This window comes from Chenopodium quinoa, unplaced genomic scaffold (assembly GCF_001683475.1).
Source record: "Chenopodium quinoa cultivar QQ74 unplaced genomic scaffold, ASM168347v1, whole genome shotgun sequence".
Classification (NCBI taxonomy): domain Eukaryota; kingdom Viridiplantae; phylum Streptophyta; class Magnoliopsida; order Caryophyllales; family Amaranthaceae; genus Chenopodium; species Chenopodium quinoa.
Window position 1 is genome coordinate 1143573 of NW_018743919.1, and position 21100 is coordinate 1164672.

The following is a 21100-nucleotide window of genomic DNA, read 5'->3' on the forward strand; positions in this document are numbered from 1 at the left end:
TTATGAGGTGGTAAAGTAAATCTTTTTTTTTTGGAGGTGGTAAATTCAATTATTTGGTTATTTGAAGGTGGTAAAAATCAAAATACCCTAAAATTAATATAGAAATAGTTAGTTAGATCATTTCTTTCATATTCTATCTCACGTTATGATACTATGATAGAGTTTTGACTAAATGTTGATTAAAGAACACCTTTGAGCACATTATTCAGCTAAACTTGTAAAATTCTTATCGCGGACGTCTGCTCGCTTTGTCGGTAATATATCTTTAGAGTTGTACTAAAATATAGGATCGAATCTTGTCTATATACTCTGTAATTAAATTGTCCTTTAAAGGTCTATCGATTTTACATATTGGACTACTCTTTATGAGCATCTAAAGATCAAAGAAATACATACATGAAAATTAATTATAAATGCAAGAGTATAATTATGCAAGACAAGTACTTTGAAGCAACCGTTGACAATCAAATTGTCAACGTTCATATTACAACTAAGCTTTCCCTCTCCCACACGGCGTAATCGTTTCCTGAAGTAGCAATCTTAAAATTTGATGGAACAAGGTCACCAACATCATATCTTGAACCAGTTTTAACAATAATCTTTTCATCAATCATGGCGACGTAAAGGTCAGAATCCGAGGCCAATATTTTCACTCTACTTGATTCACATATACCATTTCTTGCCCTGATTGAAGCCAACTTAACGATTTCCTCCTTTAGTCCCCATTCGAAAAAATGATCATAGAACTGTAAAATCACAAAATATAAATTGTGGTTAGTCTTAAAGATACTTAAAACAATGTAATATAATTCGACAAAGAACGTTACAAATCGGTATCATACTCGTGACAATACTTACAATTGATGGAATTCCGGGATGAGTAAGAATATAAGCATATCCTAGCATAACTTTATCCGATGGGAACGGCCACCTATTTTGAGTAGATCCAGTGTCATGGTTATCAATGAAGGTAACAGCATGTCTTGATGAAATTCCAATCATTCCACTCGGTTGCCCATACGAGTCCTTCATTCGCCACCATTCGTCTAGGACTGCAGCTTGCAAGATACCTTTGGTAGTAAAATCGAACGCAGTAACAACACCTCCACCAGCATTTTCAACCCATGTAGCTAGCTCATTTCTATGTGCATCTTGATTATACACCGGCTTACCATCTTGAGTAGAAATCGAGTTCCAAAGTTCTCCTACAGCAAAGTCCGGTTTAGTCTGCTTTACATAAATCTTGGTTATGTTAGGTGCATAACCTTTAACATAATCCAACCTCCAACCACTGAAACCAATCTCAGTTTTCAACCAATTCATCCAATCTGACAGCTCTTTCTGTACACGTAAATTCAGATGATCGATATCAGGAGCAGCAGGATAACTAGCTCCGGTATCTAGGTGGCCAGTGCCATCTGAATATTCAATATCATCCCTACAAATAGCCCAAGGACCCCAATCTAGGCGATCATCCGGAGTTCCTCCTTCGAATATACAATATATCCCTCTTGCATCTTTGTAGTCTGCACACCTATGGTTTATCACTATATCAGCAATACATTTGATTCCCTTTTGATGAAAAGCTTTAATCAATGTCTTCAGCTGAAGCTTGTTTCCGTATTGAGAAGCATCAAGATCATACAATCTTCCTGGCAAATACCCTGCAATTCAAAGAGATGAATTATAAAACATAACTGAATTCTATCATAACAAAATTGTTAGAAAATATATAAATAAGAATACAGTTTTTTGTTTTTTTTTTTTTCTGGTTTATATTTCCATGTCGAATGTATGATAAAAGACCATACCCTGAGGAGCAACCGAGTGGCTAGGTGGAGGAAGCCAAATATGTGTGACTCCAGCTCTAGCAAGATCATCAACGGAGTTCATGAGAGAGTTGTACAATCCTCCTTGTTTATTACATGACTCCCAATTGAATCCCTATTCAAGCGATATTTTCTTGTTAAATGATGTTATCTTAGAGACCATGAATATTAGCCATAAAAAATCATTGACATAAAAAAAAAAAAATTACCATGATCGGATAAAGACATACCTGAAATAGCAACGTCGGAGTAGGAGCGACAAGAAGAGGCGAAATGCCAAAAAGAAGACAGCAAAGAGGAACAAGAGGTAAGAACTTCATCATCGCTTCAACAACTATGATTGGTACGAAGACTCCTCAATCCTTTAAGAAGCCATAAACCAATCATTATTGAATTAAAAAAAATGCTCGTAATAAAAGTCTTCGTCGCCTTGTAAGTCGAGCTAAGAACGCGTCATTTATTGGCCTTGCTAAATGCTAATTAACCTGTCTTGACCTTTATCAAGACTAGCAAGTTAGTGATGCATCTTTTTCTACCTATGGTCAATTGCAGTCTGCTTCGGTCATGTACAACGATTGTACCGACTAATTTCTTTAAATTTGATATAGGTTGCCACTAATTTTTGGACTTACTGTGTTAATGGACTGAATTGTACAATAATTTTAACATAATACACCTAAAACTATGCACGGAATGCTAAAAAATGGTGCACAAGCATATACTGGCCAGAAATTCAAGATGAGTCCAATGAAATTTGATCTGCATACATTCAAATACATCAAAGACATTTCAGAGACATGCTCGAAGGCAAGTCTACAAAAACCCAAGTAATCATCTGAAACAGTAATGAACCAATATCATTCATATCAAATGGGTATGAGGCAGATTATCGAAGCACCCCCCTGCTTTGACTTGCCAATAACTGAGCAACTACCAGTCAGTTCCTTGCCTATCACAGGACCTGAATCCTCTACCGGACAAGAAAAAACAAATGTGCAAGCGGATTGCTCATTGGGACTCAACGATCCAACAAAAAAGCAAAGACGGCTGAAAATCCCCTTATTATTCACCATGTTTCAGGCATATTCCTAATCTCATTTCCCTCTCTACTTCTCTTGATCCAACACAAGCAGCAAATTCCTGTAACCTCTCCCCCGCGATGGAGCGATCTCTCAAGCAATTGTTTAAACCAATCAGTAACCATTGATCTGAGGTCTTGTTGAGCTGGTAAGCCTTGAAAAAGGCACCTGTGAACGAACAGGGAGCCCCTTTTGCGCAGGAAGTCCCCTTTGACCAGATAATTGATCGACAGGCTTGGGACCTGATACTGATCTTGAAAAAGCTTGTGCCAGATCAACAGCAGAAACAGCCTTTCCAAAACGCAGTCCAGAGCTGTCAGTGTCACTAGGCTTTGGCTGTTCAACAGGCTTGCGCCAAGTCTCTGGTGAAGGTTGCCTCTCCTGCTGGTGCTTCTCGGTCTCTCGGCCACTTCTCCAGTTTTCATTACGCCAATTCTTTCTTTGCACATCAGCTCTCTGGATATCTCCTCTTTGGTCTTTCTTCTCATGGCCTCTGCCAGTCCTCTGATCAATGGAAAGATTATCGATCCTTTCACCCTGGCGTGAGGTATTACCATGTGCAGGAGCTACTACTTCAGCACGAGGGGAATCATTTTTAATCCTACACAAATAATCAATAATCCATACAAGTAAGCACATAGAAATGAATTATAGAAGCTTTAGTAATTTATGTAGAGTTAAGAAAAATCATTCTGCGTTTTAGATATGATACACAGATTACATCAATTTTGTGGTTAAAATATACATGGGGAAGTGTAATATCATTACCGGCTTGGACCTTGTGCATCATCATGGATGTTGATAACATCATGAACACCACGCTCCTTCAAAATCTTAGCCATGTAAAAATAGTTGTTAGGACAAAAACAGATAATTAAACACCCCCCCCCCCACCCATAAGAAAAGAATAAATAAATATTCATCAATAAATATTTAACATAGGGACCCTGGTATTTCCTTTTACTGCTTCAAATGCACCACACCCCCTCAACTGCAAGCCCCACGCCCTGAAGCAAAAGAAAGCTTTCTATATCCTAGAGAAAAGGTAAAGGGCTTTTCACCTTCCCTTGAGCAATTTCAATGTTTTCAGTCTGCCCTCATTCTAGGAGTAGCAAACTAGTCCTTAATTTCAACCTCATAACTAAACGTGTTTAAGAATGTCAGCTCAAGTCTCTAGCCAGTCACCTCATAACTCAGTTTAACTCATCAGTCTCCATGCCAACTGCTGTCCACTGAACCATGTCAAAGAAGTAAATCCGAACATTTGGAGTTTTGGACACTAGTTGAACAAGGACATTCCTAGACGAGTCTGAGTATTAAAACACAAGTATATAAAGAAAAAATAAAGGCTCGCAAGATAATCTTGAATTTGAACATTTACCATTTCCCTTGGCCGAGCACCACCAAACACAGCCTTCCTGCATTAATACAAACATATAATCAACTCCAAAGCCAATTTTATCAAGATTTAGGAAATCACATCTCAGCACAACATATTAATCCCGCATAATAAACATTTTAGTCTTCTAAACAAAGACCATTCGATATAGACCAGAATACAGCCTTATAAACAGGACAAAATACATGTTGAGAATTAAGTGAAGAAACAATGTAATGGTAGAAAATGAATCAGCAGAAAAATTCTAGTGTAAGGAAACCATGGGGTGATAGGAAGCCCAAAATATTAAGACTGTCCATATGCCTATACTGCCAATTCATATCAATGAACATAAAATGATGGAAAACTCCCCTTTTTTACTTCATAAGCTCCTCTCGACCTCTGTATGTTCAACTAATTATATGATCAATCCAATGTGGATTCCACTAGTAAAAATTTGAAAAAATCATGATGCACATAACTGGAAAAGCTTTCTTTTTGAAGGACACTTCTGGTAAAACATTAATACACATCAAAAGGCAAGTGCAATCTCTATAAACTTTATACCTACTGTTTACCCTCCCACCCTAGCCATCCACCCAAAACAGAGGGGCAGCGTTGCACAATTTAGACTTCAATTTCAATATGCTATTGTGGGCTTTGCCTTGGTCCATTTAACATGGCAGCAGCAACATCAACAAAGCCTTAGTCCCAAAGTGCATCTACAATTAGTCACCATAACTTAAAATGAATATAACACAGCTCGGGTGGCATAAAAATCGCTAAATAAAATGGACTCAATGACAGCAATTGTAAAACCACAGCTTCTAACCACCCCTGTTGCTTTAGAAGTTTAGAGTTTAGACTTAACCCAAACCACAAAAATCAGTGAAGCATAAACACAATTCCTACCTGTCACCATAAGACAGTCACTAAATAATTCTCCATCACATTGTTGATCTGTAACTTTGCCTTTCAAAATCAACCACAACCCATGGCTTAGACTTAACTCAAAACACAAATATCAGCAAGAACACTAACAAAGTACCTTCCTGTCACCATAAGACAGTAACTAAATAAGTCTACATCACATTGTTGATCTGTAACCTTGCCCTTCAAAATCAACCTCAACCCTACCACAATGCCTCATATCCTGATCTAACTTAAGGAAAGATTTGATACACAGTCTGCCCCTTCAATAACTTATAATTTGCTTCCATTAGAAAATTGACAAGCATTTTGCCTACTACTTCACAATAAACACATAGAATACATGGAACCATTTAAATTAAGTAAATTAATACAAAGCTTTCATATTCACATCTTCCCCTACCTTTGATCACCCATAAACACAACCTCCACCATATCCTATATTTTTTGTAGCCATAGAAAAGCCTATCAATACCAAATTGAGTCACACACAATTAACAAAATAACAGAGAGCTGAACAGAAAGCTAAGTTATCTCATGATTTTTATCTTTTGTAAGATGAGGGAAAAGAGTGGTGTAACATATCAGGAACATCTTCTCCATCATTTGAGACACAGAAAAATGATAAATCAGTGCATATGTTCAATGCAGATGGGGCAGCAAGAACATACAGAATTAGCCTTCTCTAAAAGTCCTGTGGTAGCTAGGGTGCAATTTGTAAATATATTTCTTAAAGAGGTTAAGGTGTGAGAATACTGAGAAATAATGCCAACTGAAACATTGTTTGCCTTGGGAAACATGTCTGGAATGTGCAAACAAGGATGACAGCATGTGACTAGGCAGATGCACCATAATGCAGCTTACAGTTGCAGCTGGGTCTGAAAATTATGTGAAGTTATGAAAGGCATAGTGAAAAATGGCATTGCTGATGCGGTGATGCCACATGGCTTCATGAATCTTCTCAGCAGTATTACTCTTACTTCAGATTATAATTTAAACAAATGGCCAGGGAGAAATGCTTAAATGGCCGATTTAGGTTTGGGAATGCCACAATGAACCTAAGAACTTCATCTGCTGGCTAATAAGAGGCTACTAAAAGTTAAATATAAGTTATAGGGGTCTTATGATAATCAGAACAGCCTACTCAATCAACCTACCTGAGACTCATGGTCATATGTTTTATTTATTTGTTCTTTTACAAAAAAAGGATTAACTAAACCTCCAAAACACAAACACCACAGATACCTCCTAAAAGTATCAGGAACCACTTCCCCTCCCACCCTCCCACCCCCCCACCCACCTTCTCCCTCTATCCCCTTATAGGAAGGTTAAGGAAGGGAACTCTGGCTGAATCTACCAGAACATAAAAGCACTTGTAAGCAATATGTAGAAAACACGAAGACTCGCTTAAAATGAATCATCAAACTTGATCAAAAATTCAAATCACATGCTATAAGCTATAACCCAAAGAACCCCACCCTCCCTCCCTTACCCTAAGAAAATGCTCAAGTTGTAAAAATAGCAGAACAAAGTACGGCGAAAGTATTGCTCAGATGTCAGGCTACCACAAATCAGAAGCAACTGGGCAAGCTGCCTATGTCAAAGTGAAATGATTCACAAACTCAGCAATACAAGTACATATTGTCCAAATAATAGAAAATCAAAAGTAAGGAGAATCACTAGAAAATTACAAAATATAGATTGGATTTAGTAACTACATCACAGTTTAACTGCCAAAAGAAAATTGATGGCAAAGAAAGGTAAATTTGGTGGCCATCCAAGGGTGCGGTACTTAAAACTGATTGTTAATAATCCACAGAAGAGTGCAGGTAAAATGAGCTTCCTGAAGCATCCAAGGAATTTAGCAAGGAACTTACCTTTCTCTTTGAGTATTTCCCACTACATTGTCAGCTGGCTGTGAACGTGGCTTTAAGTTCAATTTTGGACGCTCCACAACCTGATGCCCTGCTGCTTCATTGCCACTTACTCCAGGTTTCCCCTGGTTTGCTTCACTACTACTTGGTCTAGGTTTCACATGACTTGCATTGCCATGGATTCTGTCTGAGTGACCAGTATCAATAGGTTGTTGAAAACCCTTCATAAAAACAGAAAGATGGGCACAACAATTACCATAAGCATTCACAATAGAGTACCTACAGCCTAGACATCAGCCAATCATCAAATTATCATACCTGCCTATAGTCAACAGAAGATGGCTCTTGGACATCCAAAGGCTTGGTTCTTGGCAGTAGTTTCAACTTAGGCCTTTCAGACACTTCTGGAGGCTGCTGCAACAGAGGACCTCCATACTTGCCATCAGGGTGAGCTGGTTGACCCTCGTTAGTAAACAGCACAGAATTCTGCACAGGAGAATGCACCCTCTCAACACCAGGCATCTCCTTAAAACCACCACGAACACCATCTTCTAGTGCAAGACCCCTTCCAACATGCCTCACCAATGTAGTGTCATTATATTCCCTTTCACAAGAAATGTTCACACCACCACCATAAGAGTCACTCTCCCTCCCACTCAAACTATTAGGCGAATCAGATGACCTAATGACCTCTACATCCACCTGATGTTGCACTGGCTTAGTCTGCCATCTCCCCGAGGAAATCTGGTCTAGTGCACTTGCTTGTGCAAACTTAGAAACAGTACTCTGCCCACTCCACGGAGATGACCCAACATCAGACACAACACGAGTCTCTTTCTTGACACCCCACGCATTTGGCCGAGAACTCCCACCTGCACCTGAATGGCCTCCCTCAACAACCCTAGCCGAGTAAGAACTCCCCCCAGATCCCCCCGTATGAGGCACCACAGGCCCCAAACTCGGTTGCCCAGAAAACTTTCCACCATCAGCTCGAGGGTCAGACCGAATCGAAACCCCAATACTACTATCATCATTCACAGTCCTACGAGGAGCAGACGCACCCCCATCAAGCGGCTTCCTTTCATCCTCATCGAAATTCCTACCTATGTTAGCAGTACTAGTAAGAAAAGGGGTCTTATTATCATCCAAACTCCTAATCGAACCCGACGAGCTCGGGCGCAATCGATGGTCAGATCGACCCCCCATTGGGTTTCCCCATGAGCTTTGTCGATCAAAACCCGGTCGATCAGTCGGCCTCGCAATCCTGTTTCCATTCGCATAAGCAATATCAAGCTAGGGTTTTCAATCACAGATCCGATCCAATAAAAAGAAACACACTAAAAACATCTTTTTCCACACAAATTACAATCAAATAGCTAAAAAACGAAAATCAAATTGAAACCCAGATAGCTCAGATCTTAGGGCAAACGATTATCTCATCAAAATCATTAATTTCTACATATAAAATCAAAATCAAACTGAATCAATAAGAATAGAAGAACATACACGCCAGGTGCAGAAGGAAGAGGAAGGTCAGATGGGATAGAACCGCCATGAAAATCCTTGAGAGTCATGGTGCTGCCGCAAGTTTTCTTCTTCGACATTTTTCACACACTTTCTCTCTCTCTCCAACTGAAATCGAAACCCTAAAAAATTTACAGAATCTGGGAAATCCGGAGAGAGAGAGAAAGGGGAAAAGAGCGAAAAAGTTGAATGAATGAATGAAGAATTGGTGGAATCGATGAACCCAGAAAGGGGGAAGGAGAGAGAAGAAGAAGTGTGAGAGATTGATTCACGGGAGAAGAATTTGTTTATGTTGTTGGCCTATTTTTTATTCCTGGTATTTAAATTAAACATATATTATTAATTAATTACTTATTTTATTAACGATGATTCACAATTGTCTGATGAGTGATGATAATATATCTATTTTGCCATTTGGTGCTTCTCTGATCCAACATCTGTGATCTGTTCTAAGAAGCTAGAAACTTAGAAAGTGACTCGCTGTTATTTAAGGCGTTTTCAGCAACAACTCTCAATTTCAAATAATTCGATTTTAGCTCGGATGCTAGGACAAGTCATTATAATACTACGTTTGATACATAGACAATGTTAAATGAATTGAGACATGATGCTTAGAAATTACTCCCTCCAAATGAATAAAATCCTGTTGCTACATAAAATGGAAAGTTTTTATACTAAACTCATATGATGTGCCGCCTTCACTATCCTTTCTTTCTCTTTACATTTTCACTCCACCCTCCTATATTCCTTAATCAATATGCGTATTCAAACTTTATAAGAATATTATTTATAGACGAAGGGAATATTACAATAGATTTTTTTGGTATTTAGAGAATACAACGGCGAGATAAGAATCGATTTCAGGATCTCCTAAAACCGAGAGGGTATAACCACTTAAGCTATCCATCACTCTCGGAATATTACAATAAACAGTAAGCTAAAAAAACTTCATTTTATACTTCATTTTTTCTCTTTTAGCTTCATTAATATTTCGACTTTATTTCACTCTTGCAAATACATGATTTTAATTATTTATACTCCGTATCTCTAATTATAAATATCTCATGATTCGAATTCAAAGTTTGAGTGGTTCAATGAGTAAACGTTTGATCTTGTTCTTTGTATCACCATCTTGAACGCTAAAACCATCTCCTTTTTGGTATATGAAATGACATACTCGTGCAGTGTTTATAACAAGATTCACAAATGTTTGCTCCCTTGAAGTCGCACTGAGTAACTCCATGTTGATTTTACTCCAAGCACTGTCGATTATATCTTTCATATGCTCCCTAGCTATCTCCTCTGTTACACCCGCACCTACCATGTAACACATGATGGATGAATGTGCGTCACCCCTCTCAAGTTCCGCCTATTGAAAGAGGGAAATACAACATAAAGTCAAGCTCGAATTTTTTCATCATTACATAAAATTAAAGGTATATACGCTTCAAAATAGAAATTCCACATAAGTACCATGAACTATAGCTCTTAAGTGTATGTGTACACAAATGAAAATTACTCATCAAACCTAATACTTATTACTCCCTCCGTTTCATATTAAATGCAACACTTTATATTTTCAGCCGTTTCATAATAATTGCAACACTACTATTTTTGACAATGACCCACTATTATTTTATAATTTCTCTCTCCCACCAACCCTATAAATTTTCTTAAACTTTGTGAACACCCTAGTGTTGCATTTATATCCATGACATTCTGTAAGATACAGTATAAGCCGAGTGCCTATTAAACATTAGTACGCGCTATGTTATGGTACCTTACAGATCGGCCTACCTTACAGCTCAGACCGGTCTATAAGGTACAACAAGTTTAAGTTTCCTCTTATAAACAAAACTAACTCAATTCTTGTACTTACTGCTGAAGTTCCTTGATCATTCAAGAGTCGAATGATTAACGACGAGTAATATATGAGATCTTGACTGTCTTCCCACTTATCATTCAGCTCCTCTGATGTACAATCAGCAGTGCAGAGAAGAGCAATAAGGGAAAGCAGAGGACCAGAGGAAGAGATCCATGCTGAATTCAGATAATCGTCGAGTGATGGTATGTATCGCTTCTTGTACCACCAAGCTTCCCTTAGCAGAGCTTTGCAAAAATCAGCCCACTAACAACGAAAACATATCTGTTGATGAGAATTGAGAACTCGAATTTTCTTATATGCAGTAGCAATCAAAAATAGTTCATAAAACTTACGCCAGTTTTTAAGAAAGGCGATATGTCATTCCAGCCTTTAGCTTTTTGGATATCAGTAGCAATTTCATTAGTAGTTGTTACTAGTGCCTGGAAGCAAATCTTCATGCACTCTGGAAGTTGTTCGACTTCTTTATAATCCCATCTAAAATGTGATGCATATATTAGAAATGCAACGACTGATTATTACGAGTAATAAACAAACTAAAAATGTCATTAAACATTGCCCAAAAATGGTTAAAATTGACCCAAATACGTAAGAATTTAACCGTAAGTACCAATCTGATTCAAATAGGTAAAAAGTTACGTGTTTTTAGCTAGGGATGATGAATTATGTGGCTACATCTATGTGTGTACGTACTAGTCTGAATATGAGGCTGTGTCTGATAATTTGGTGTTCCTTCGTTTCTATCTAAGGTTATTTGAGATACTTATAAACCAACCTCTCCACAATCCTGGTGAAACACTCTAGCTCTTCAAAAGAACCATATATATCATACGCATCATCAAGAACAAGTACAAAAGTTACAACTTTTGTTAGGCATTTTCTGAGAAGTGAATGTTGTGGTTCACAAGCGACTCCAACTGTCCATAAGAAACTCTCAACTAATCGATCTCGTGTGAAGCTGATGTTTTCTATAAGCCCAAGATTTTTCCACCACCTGAAAACATGGAAACACGATTTACAAATGTCAACATTAATGTTCCTACTATTAGGGTTGAGCAAAACTATCTGAAAATCCGAAAAAACCGATGATCCGATCTGTATTCGATCCGAAAATTATGGATATCCGATCCAAATTTGACTTCAAATCAGATATCCGATCCTAAAAATTAAGATATCGGATCGGATATCGGATATCCAATATCCGAAAAAATCACTTAATTTTTTACGAAGTCTTTTTTAGTGAAGACTTACTCTAAATACTACACAAAGACCCAAAAGGCCCAAACCAACTAACCCTAATCATTCCCTCAAAAACTCCCCCACCGCCCCCTCTCTCTTATCTGATTCTCTATCTTCTCTCTCCTCTCTTTCCTCTTAGAATCTCAGTGACCATTCTTTTTTAAGATCTCCCTCAATTCACTTCCATCAACATCTACACCAGCCAACTACCAACGGCTTGCTCATCTTCCCCCTTGATCCTCACGCGTCGCTCCACCCTCCTCCAGCCACACCGCCATCAACATTCGCAACCACAACGACTTCCCTCGAGTTGCAACACCAGGTCAGCCCATCATCACATATCACCACCATCGACAGCGCCCGCTCTCAAATCCCACTCCCTCACTCTCACGGCCGCTCCACGCCTCCACCAGCGGCGGCTTCTCATCTCAATGATAATTATCTTAAATTTTTTTGTTCTGTAATCTGTGACAATGTGTAAAATTTCTTTGTTTTAAAATTGGTGAAATTAGTTGTTGAATTTTAAAATTTTCAAGTCTATTTGATCTTCTCATTTTAGCTCAATTTCAATATACAAGTACTCTATCTATCAATTTTCCTTAACAAAAAGTTAATTTGGCCATTAAATGAATTTTTAAACAATAATTTGAAACAGTCGGATATCCATTAAATGAATTTTTAAACAATAATTTGAAAAGGTGGGATATTGGATATTTGAGCTATCCAATCCAAAATTATCGGATATTCGTATATCGGATATCCGAAAATTTTCGAATCGAATACGGATATCAAATATAGGAATTTTCGGATACGGATATCAAATATAGGAATTTTCGATATCCGATCCATGCTCACCCCTACCTACTACGACTATTTTTGTCTCACAACAGTTAGAAACGGAGGGACTCAAGCTAAGATTATTATATCCATACCGCGACATTTCTTTGAGATCTTCCAAGTGCATGGCTTGTACAATGTTGAAATTTAGCTTAGCCAATTCAAGTAATATTAGATTCTTATTATCTTTGAGTTCATAATAACGAATTTGGCGGCTGACATCAAACGACAAGACTTTTCTATGGCATGGAATTTCTAAGGCAAAAGTAACATGTTTAGCAAGGTTGACATCCATGTCCAAATAGTTGTCAGTGAGATACTTGTGGGAAAAAGCCTTAGCCTTTTCCATCAGCTCTTCGCCTTCCACAGCTAGGTGACAAGCCTCAAACAACTCAAGGATGCCTCTAAGGTCGAATTTTGAACTCGAGTTTTCCATGAGGAAATCCATCTCACCAATGAAATCAACTAACATTTCTGAGAAATCAAAAAATGTAATATATCAGTACTTATTCTTATTAACGATTTTTGTAGATAAATCAGCCTTAACTCTAAAGCTTTAAGATGCAAGGATTCATCACCTTGCGAAACATTATAGCCATGCTGCCGAAGAAGCCTAAAACTTAGTGAAGTACCAAGGATATCCTGTTCAAAACAAGCATTATCATTGCTGTTCAAATTAGAAACCATGGAATCAAGGGTGTCCCTGATTTCCATGTGTAATACGTTGGACAGACCGAGCTTCCTAATGGTTTCGACTATGTGTGGCTTCGACAACTCTGGTACTTCACTTAACATATGCATAACCTTAACTTTCAGCTTCTCTGCACGTTCTATGTATTTTTTTTCCTGCATAAGAAAATTCTTGTTATAGTACTCTGCATTTTATTGTGGATTATGTAACAAAAAAAATAGTTAAACTGCCAAGTTAAAAGGCGAATAAATTTGATAATCAGTGTTCGGCCAAATCCACCACAACCACCCCCGGGGCATGTTATGTGACATTGACAGTCATAACTCGAACCAATAGTAAAAAATGAGTATACAGCTATATACGAAATATATAAGATCATCTAACTAAAACGCGAATATATATATATATATATGTAGATTATATATCATGTCTCACGTACTGTAAATTCACTTGTAAGGGACTGAACGAAATCATAGCTCCAGATGTTTGGCTTATAATTAGCACTTCGTCGTTCATGTGTTACGCCACATGAATCCGATTTCATCTCACAATTTGGCTGGTTCAACTGGTTTTGGATATAGTTTGTGTTATTCATGTTGGCTCACTAGTGTAGATATTAATGTGTATGTTGTGTAACTTGATCTTGGACCTTAGAAACTGTGATATTTCTGGTATATATAGGCTACACAATTACTGAAATAATTTTCTTTGGATTTTTTAGCTATGAAAATCAGGATTTGAAAATTCAAGCTAAGGATTGTGTTCACCACATATTTTATGCTACGTAAACGGGGAAAGACATTCTCATTTTTATTGTGTGTCTGACCAGTGATCACAAAGGAATTACATCATGTTTGTGACGTCTTGTAAATAGAAAGAGATGGTCATAGTCACTCTGTTACCAAAAGTTTGATTAACTTATTGTATGTACTTTTGTTTGTAGGAATACATGGAAAAACAGTGTTAGATTGAAATAAAAAATGAACAAAGTTAGTGAAGGGGTAAAAAGGCTGGCCGAGTGTAAGAAAAAAGTGGATAAAGTTAAAGTATAAAAAAGAGTAAATTATGTGGGACTAAAACAGTAAATAAAAAGAATGAAGTAAAGTTAAGTCGAACTTTCAAGAATACATAGAGTTCATAACTTAACAACCTTTAATCCCTTTATATAGCCTTATTAGAAGAGAATTTTATGTCAAAAAAGTAATAAAATTATTAGAAGAGTATCGGGATCTAAAATAAAAGCTACGAGTATCATATATGTCTACGACTGTCAAGATATGGAGTAATTATAAATTATAAAGTATTACATTAGAAGGTTTGTAATTATTACTTTGAAATAAAGGAAGTTCAAGTCTTTTATGACGCCACATATCTTTTAAGGTTAAAGAAAAAGGCTTTGTTTGTACGTATAGTAGCCAAAAATGTTATTACCATTACCATTAACCACGAATGTTATTACGAAGACATAATTGATAATTTTTATATACGTCCGGATACAATATGCACCAAAGTTATTTTTTGCTCATAGCATCTCATGGGATTCGAACACCAAACCTTAAGAAAACAAGATCAAACTCCTTACCATCTTAACCAATAATAATTCATGTTACAGACAAAATAAAAAGGAAAAACTAGATTACAACTTGGGAAAATATTAAGGGGTCGTTTGGTTGGGGTTAATAATCAAAGGGAAAGGGAATGAGCAGGCCTCATTCCTTTTATTGGTGTTTGTTTGTCACTTTTAATCATTCCTTTTACCCATTTTTATTTCTGAGTTTACCCAAAATACTCTACATTGATTCTCCACCCCTTCTAGCCTTTTCCATTCCTTTTCCTTAGCCACCATTACACCACCATGCCTACACCAGCCACCACCCTTCTACCCTACCCCCACTACACAGCCACCACCCAGCCACTTTGCCGCCTTTCCCCTGGCTATCGTCGTCCCTTCTCCGCCACTCGCCAACCTCCAGTAAGCTCGCACCTCACTCGAAAATCTTCCCCGACCCCTCATCGAAACTTACTGCCGTGTTCGCACCTCCCCCACCCCTCGCTGGAGGTTGTCGCACCTCCCCCATCCCTCGAAAACCTTCCCCGACCCCGTCAATTCGAAGTTCGAATTGAAGAAAAACGAGAATTTGTTGGATTTCTTAATTGGGATTTTCTGGGGTTTGAAGGGTATTGATGATGAATAATTAAGGTTTATGAGCTTCGAATTGACGGCAATGGCTGATTCAGAGGAGAAAGAAAGGTGAAAGGGATTAAAGGAAGGTTTTCCGAGGAGGGGGAGATATTTTCGGGGGAGGGGAGGGGAGGGGTGGGGGAGGTGCGACGGGCTCTGGGGGATTTCGACAAGGTGATGGCTGGGTGGTAGGGTGGCTAGAGAAGTGGGAAAGTGAAGGAAAAAGGGGGTTGTGTGATGGTGTTGTGGTGGTGTGGTGATTCCCTTTATTTTTTTTAAAACAAATAACACACTACATACATGGAATGGTTTTTCATTCCATTCTCTTTCATTCCCTTTGTTCATTCCATTCTTTTTACCCTATGCGAACCAAACCGCCCCTTAGAGGAATAGAATCAACATTTCCCAAACAATGGATTTAAAATTGTCATTCTATACTCTATCAATTAGTAACATTACGTTAAACATTTGTTCACAACATACTCAAACAACCTATGATACCACAATTATAATACGTAGTTGACAAAAAAATTAAAAATAAAAAAAAATCTTTAGACAATTAAAAAAAATCATAAAGAGAAAATTTGATCAAAGCGGTAACCCGGTGTAACGCTCAAACTACACACTAGTTTGGTAATTAAATGAGCAATACCATCCTCATTTAATCATAAAATAAGAAAAAAAATTCTTCTGTGCAACGTACACCTTGATGTAAATTACATAATCACAACCACAACCGACATGGCCAACGATTAAGGTTACATCAAAAAGCTATAGGTACGTTGTTTCTTGAAAATAATTCATACATAGAGACAAAATCAATACTAGTAGCACAAGTGTGAAATGTTCACACTTTTTTTTTCTTTTTCTTGTGACTAGCATGTAATATGAATCTATGACCATGCAATTCATGTATGCACTTCAAAAAATGGTAGGCCAACTCAGATAATATACTAGACGATTAGAAAGCATGTACAGAGTACCATTAATGAGCAAACTGAAATCTTACATACAAAGGGGACCATTTTGCTCATTAACATGAACACAAGTACACAACAATAACAATCTTGTTACAAACAAAAAGGGCCAATCGGATTCAGACTAAGCTAGTTATGATACTTGTTCGTAGATAAATAAGATGAATGGGTCTACCTTGGAGAGAAAGAGGATGAGGATTCAACCATAAACCTCTTATGCAAGTTATTACAAACTTACTTTCCAAAGTAATTAATATTACGTAATTCAGTCAAATAAACACGCAAAATATGGCCTGGTAAATTAGTCAAATTCAACGCTAAATGGTTAGAAAATCTTTACATACAAAAGGTATCATCTATACTATATATTAAAAGGCGTTTCTAAACAAGTTTAAGTGTCAATGCACGTGGCGCTCTCTTTGTTATTTTACTCCATATGTTTAAGCCATGTGGCACGCCCTTATTTAATTCGATTGTTCAAAAGGATGGTTCTTACAAGATTTGAACCCACGACCTTAAGTTTAAAGTCTAAGGTGTTAGCCACTAATTACATGTCATTTAATAAAAATTAAATATAAATCTAGATTTTTATCATGTAAATAATGCAGTAACTCAGGGCATCGTCTGGGCCTAAAAACTAGTTTTGTTCATTAATAAGGACAACTTATATAGTAACCATTATTTCTCAAACAAATATGACCAATTAAAAGTTTAAATTGGTTACGGAATATAAATTTTTACTCGTAGATAGTGATATGGAAAGTAAGCAGGGAACAAGTCCGGAAGGCACATATTTTGGCAAATGAGTGCAAGACTAGTTTAGTTAGTTTTAGTATTATTTAGTTTTGCTCTTTTAGTTGCTCTTGTCAAAAAAGAAGAAAAAAAAAAGAGAGAAAAAAAAAATCATAAGATGAAAGGGCCTATATCTTGAAGAGTAAAAATTCAACCCTAGCCACTTATGCAAGTAATTGAAATAGTGACCACTGACCAGGGTAGGTTTTTCAACAATAAGGAAAACAAACATATAAAGAAGGTTGATTACTTATTATGCACTTATGCTATGATATTCTAAAAGATTTGTAGACTAATCAAACTTTGACTTAAGCAAATCTGATTGATTAACTGCTTCCCTTAAGGATTGGACCTGAATTTTTCTGGGCTCTATGGCCTTTTTTTACTATTGGGCAGTTGGGCTATTCTTACATAAAAAGAGTTGTTATGCCATGAATAAAGTAATCAAGCCAACTTAAATAAACCTTTCTCAATGTGGGACAATTTAATTTATAAATTTAAAAGTGATTGATACTTCGTATATATTATGCACCCTTCATAATTCTTGATTTCTTGTGAAAATATGGGGTATTTAAATTATACCCCCAAAACCAAAACACAATAAATTTTTTTTACACGAAAATATTACTCCGTATTATACAACAGTTGCAACATGTCAGCATCATAACTGATGAATAATAAGAGGATTTATGAGAAATTGGGAATTAATTTCAAATAAAATGATTATTAGTTGGTTATAATCTACGGAGTAATTACCATTTCATAAGCTATACAACGATTGCATTTAAATTTATGTCCGCTTTAAGCTTTTGACAAACTACTATCTTTCTGTAGTAAGTGCTCCCTTAATTATCTTCCTAGTGGAGACACACCTTTCAGAGTCATACTCGTATTGGTGAAATGGATGATAATTTGCTGCAATTTTTTAGTTTTCCAAATGGCTCTAAAGGATTATTATATAATTGTAGATAAAAACAGCTGAAAATCATTATAAAAATGTACAAAAACTTTCAGTCCAAAACATAGTACTAGTAAATAGAGCTAAGAAGCTAGATGCTGTATTTCCCCTTCAATTCTTCAATAAATCCTTGCTCTTCAGATACTCCACAGTCAAGTCATAAATCTCTTCAATCCCATACTTGAACTCGAATCCCTCGTGAACGAGCTTCTCTGAAGAAAGGATCAACTTGGCCTTAGAAGGAAGTTCTCCAAAACTGCAGTCATCAACCAAAATGTAACACGAATAAAATCACTGTCCTTGAGTTATACATAATCATTGTAATGCTACAAAGTTAATATAAACTCCCATCTAAGAAGAATAGTCTGAAATTATACTCTGTAGGAACATTATACTGAGGGTACTTGTTACTTAAGAACTTCGCGAGATCAACAACACTAGTGTTAACAGCACAGCAGATGTAACGCCCTGTAGCTGATTTGTTCTCAGCTAGGAAAATGTGTGCACGACAAACATCTTCTACGTGTGTAATCGAAATTGAACCAGACAGTAACTGCATACCCTTCATACCATTTATGAGGGACTCATTTCCTGCAAAAACGCAACATATTTCCTGCAGAATGAGTCTGATGACTACAGGACTAATGAAAATATTTATTTTTGTACATTTAGGATAAGAATTATGGACCTGTTAACAGGCATGTAGCAAGACCGATGCTGCTGGGGACATCAGGAGTGAATGCAGCACCGGTGATCAAAGATGGTATCACAGTAATGAGATCGAGGTTGTTTTCCTTTGCAAATTTCCAGGCTTCCCTTTCGGCTAGTGTCTTAGACACAGGGTAGCCCTGTAAATTATTGAAGAACAAGTTCAATCATAATCTAAAGTGTGACACATTCAATTTATGTGGTTGTATATACTTGTTTTAGTACCCAAAGAGGTGGCTTTTTGGAGTAGAGGAAATCAACATCAGTCCAATCCTCCTCGCTCGTCACAAGACCATCCCCGGTGAGACTATTGATCGAAACAGCAGCTGCAGATGAAGTCATAATAACGCGTTTCACAGACTTTGCCTTCGTGCAGGCTGTCAATACGTTTATTACTCCTTGCATTGCAGGCTTAATCATATCTGCCTGTCAATATCAGACGTGAATTAAAGGCCAATCTTTCTTAACTAATCATCACTATAAAGATCAAAGTCAATACTTCCTATATATTCGTAAAAAACTTACCTCAGGGTCCTGAGAGGCAAAGTTGACAGGGGTTGCGACTAGGAAAACAACATCACAGCCTTCTACCGCGGCATCAAAGCTCCCTTCATCAGTTAAATTTGCTTTGAATATTTTCAACTCACCAAGATCTTTCAGTGCTAAGAGGTGTGAAATCTTCTTCTCATCACCTACAATAATCAACCAAATGTACAAGCATTTATATGTCGAGATCACATGTATCAATCAATAGAAACTTCGGTGAAACTTAAACTTCCTGTGTTACAGTCTTACACATTTACAGACAGTACCACCAAACAAAAATGTGCTCAAAAGAAAGGTTTTAGTAAGAAAATTACCAGGGTCTCTAGCAGTCGTATTGACCGAATAGCCGTTTCGCAATAACAGTTTAACAAGCAGGGATGCCACAAATCCTGTACCTCCTATGACACAGGCTTTCATGCTCTTCTTCTCTTCATGATCATGATGTTGGACTAATCCAGCCATATTATATATTTATTTATTTTTGCGAAAGCTAATAGGACAATAATTTAGGTACGATTATTATATCCTAAATACTATGTAACAATGAAGTTCTAAGGGTTGAAACACATGAAGTTCTAAGGTTTATATTTCAAAAAAAAAAAATTCCAAGGTTTATGTTTTTGTAATGATGTTTGGATTTTTAGTCTCTCATATATATGCACAAAAATGAATACGTTAGAGACTAGCAGGTGAAGAAATGTTGGCAGGTGAAAATGTGATTTTCTAATGCAACGAGAAGGAGAGCATGTGACTATCTAGTTATCTACTCATATCGTCAAACCTGGCCTCAATTGCTAATAAACTTTATCTAGCTGTACATCAAAGTATAAAAAAAACTAGTATAAGTCCTGTACAACGCATGGTTTTTACAATATTTTATTATGAATTACAACATTTAGTTATTACTACAATAATTAATTTTAAAAATAAATTACATTACTGAACTAATAAAACTAACTTCATTATGTACAATATATTATAACAATAAAATCAAGGTCAATATCCGTGCAATACACTTTTAGTCCCACACTTTGATAGGCATATGGGTAATAATTTAATTAATAATTTGTTTCATTTTTAGTGAATGGTGGAGAATTTAATTTTTGTTTTATTAGTATTATTGTTATGATTATAGTCAATGGGTATTTTTATCTAATATTCCTATAATATTAAACAAAAAAAAACATAGTTATGTATAAATATATAATTTGATTTATTATTTAGGATTACATATTTGTATCATGTTTACAAAATGAGGTGCAATGTTAATAAAAGTATAGATTTTTACAACTTTATTTATTTTACTTTTCATCGAAAATTGTTGATGGGTTTATTCTTGAAAATAAAATACAAAGTACAAAATATGCATATAATCAGACAAAAAGTAATAATTTAAAGTCTTATAGAAAATTACTACTTTAATACCCAATAAAAATGGTAAGAAAGATATGAAAATATATATTGGTAGAACGTATATGGAAGAAATTTGATGTCAAATATATATAGAAGTTAATATTTAGCCAAAAAAAAAAAAAAAAAAACACACATTTAGACGGAAAAATTTTTAGTTAGAAGATGACACGTGTCATCCAAAAGTTCGCCTTTAGTATAAAGTTATATATGTATTTAGAATTACATATTTGTATCATGTTTACAAAATGAGGTGCAATGTTA

The 21100-nt window shown here is 36.4% G+C and overlaps 4 protein-coding genes across 4 annotated transcripts; all 4 read right to left on the minus strand.

The window, feature by feature from the left end:
* Positions 1 to 280: 280 nt before the first annotated feature.
* On the minus strand, positions 281 to 2418 carry LOC110687265 (alpha-amylase-like). The gene is made up of 4 exons (XM_021863894.1): positions 2060 to 2418; positions 1812 to 1944; positions 859 to 1664; positions 281 to 746 (listed from the first exon to the last, which is right to left on the minus strand). The coding sequence occupies exons 1-4, from the start codon at positions 2150 to 2152 to the stop codon at positions 480 to 482; spliced, it is 1299 nt and encodes a 432-aa protein (XP_021719586.1). The 5' UTR covers positions 2153 to 2418; the 3' UTR covers positions 281 to 479.
* Positions 2419 to 2548: 130 nt separating this feature from the next.
* LOC110687264 lies at positions 2549 to 8946 on the minus strand. The gene is made up of 6 exons (XM_021863893.1): positions 8597 to 8946; positions 7409 to 8354; positions 7094 to 7311; positions 4290 to 4326; positions 3677 to 3741; positions 2549 to 3509 (listed from the first exon to the last, which is right to left on the minus strand). Exons 1-6 carry the CDS (start codon positions 8692 to 8694, stop codon positions 3023 to 3025), a joined length of 1851 nt encoding a protein of 616 aa, XP_021719585.1. The 5' UTR covers positions 8695 to 8946; the 3' UTR covers positions 2549 to 3022.
* Positions 8947 to 9386: 440 nt separating this feature from the next.
* Positions 9387 to 14023, minus strand: LOC110687266 (alpha-farnesene synthase-like). Its single transcript, XM_021863895.1, has 7 exons — positions 13703 to 14023; positions 13151 to 13418; positions 12668 to 13046; positions 11272 to 11490; positions 10832 to 10973; positions 10494 to 10742; positions 9387 to 9983 (listed from the first exon to the last, which is right to left on the minus strand). Exons 1-7 carry the CDS (start codon positions 13856 to 13858, stop codon positions 9690 to 9692), a joined length of 1707 nt encoding a protein of 568 aa, XP_021719587.1. The 5' UTR covers positions 13859 to 14023; the 3' UTR covers positions 9387 to 9689.
* A 4138-nt stretch (positions 14024 to 18161) lies between these two features.
* On the minus strand, positions 18162 to 20127 carry LOC110687076 (anthocyanidin reductase ((2S)-flavan-3-ol-forming)-like). The gene is made up of 6 exons (XM_021863704.1): positions 19741 to 20127; positions 19406 to 19572; positions 19106 to 19306; positions 18861 to 19020; positions 18550 to 18763; positions 18162 to 18428 (listed from the first exon to the last, which is right to left on the minus strand). Exons 1-6 carry the CDS (start codon positions 19886 to 19888, stop codon positions 18284 to 18286), a joined length of 1035 nt encoding a protein of 344 aa, XP_021719396.1. The 5' UTR covers positions 19889 to 20127; the 3' UTR covers positions 18162 to 18283.
* Positions 20128 to 21100: the final 973 nt, after the last annotated feature.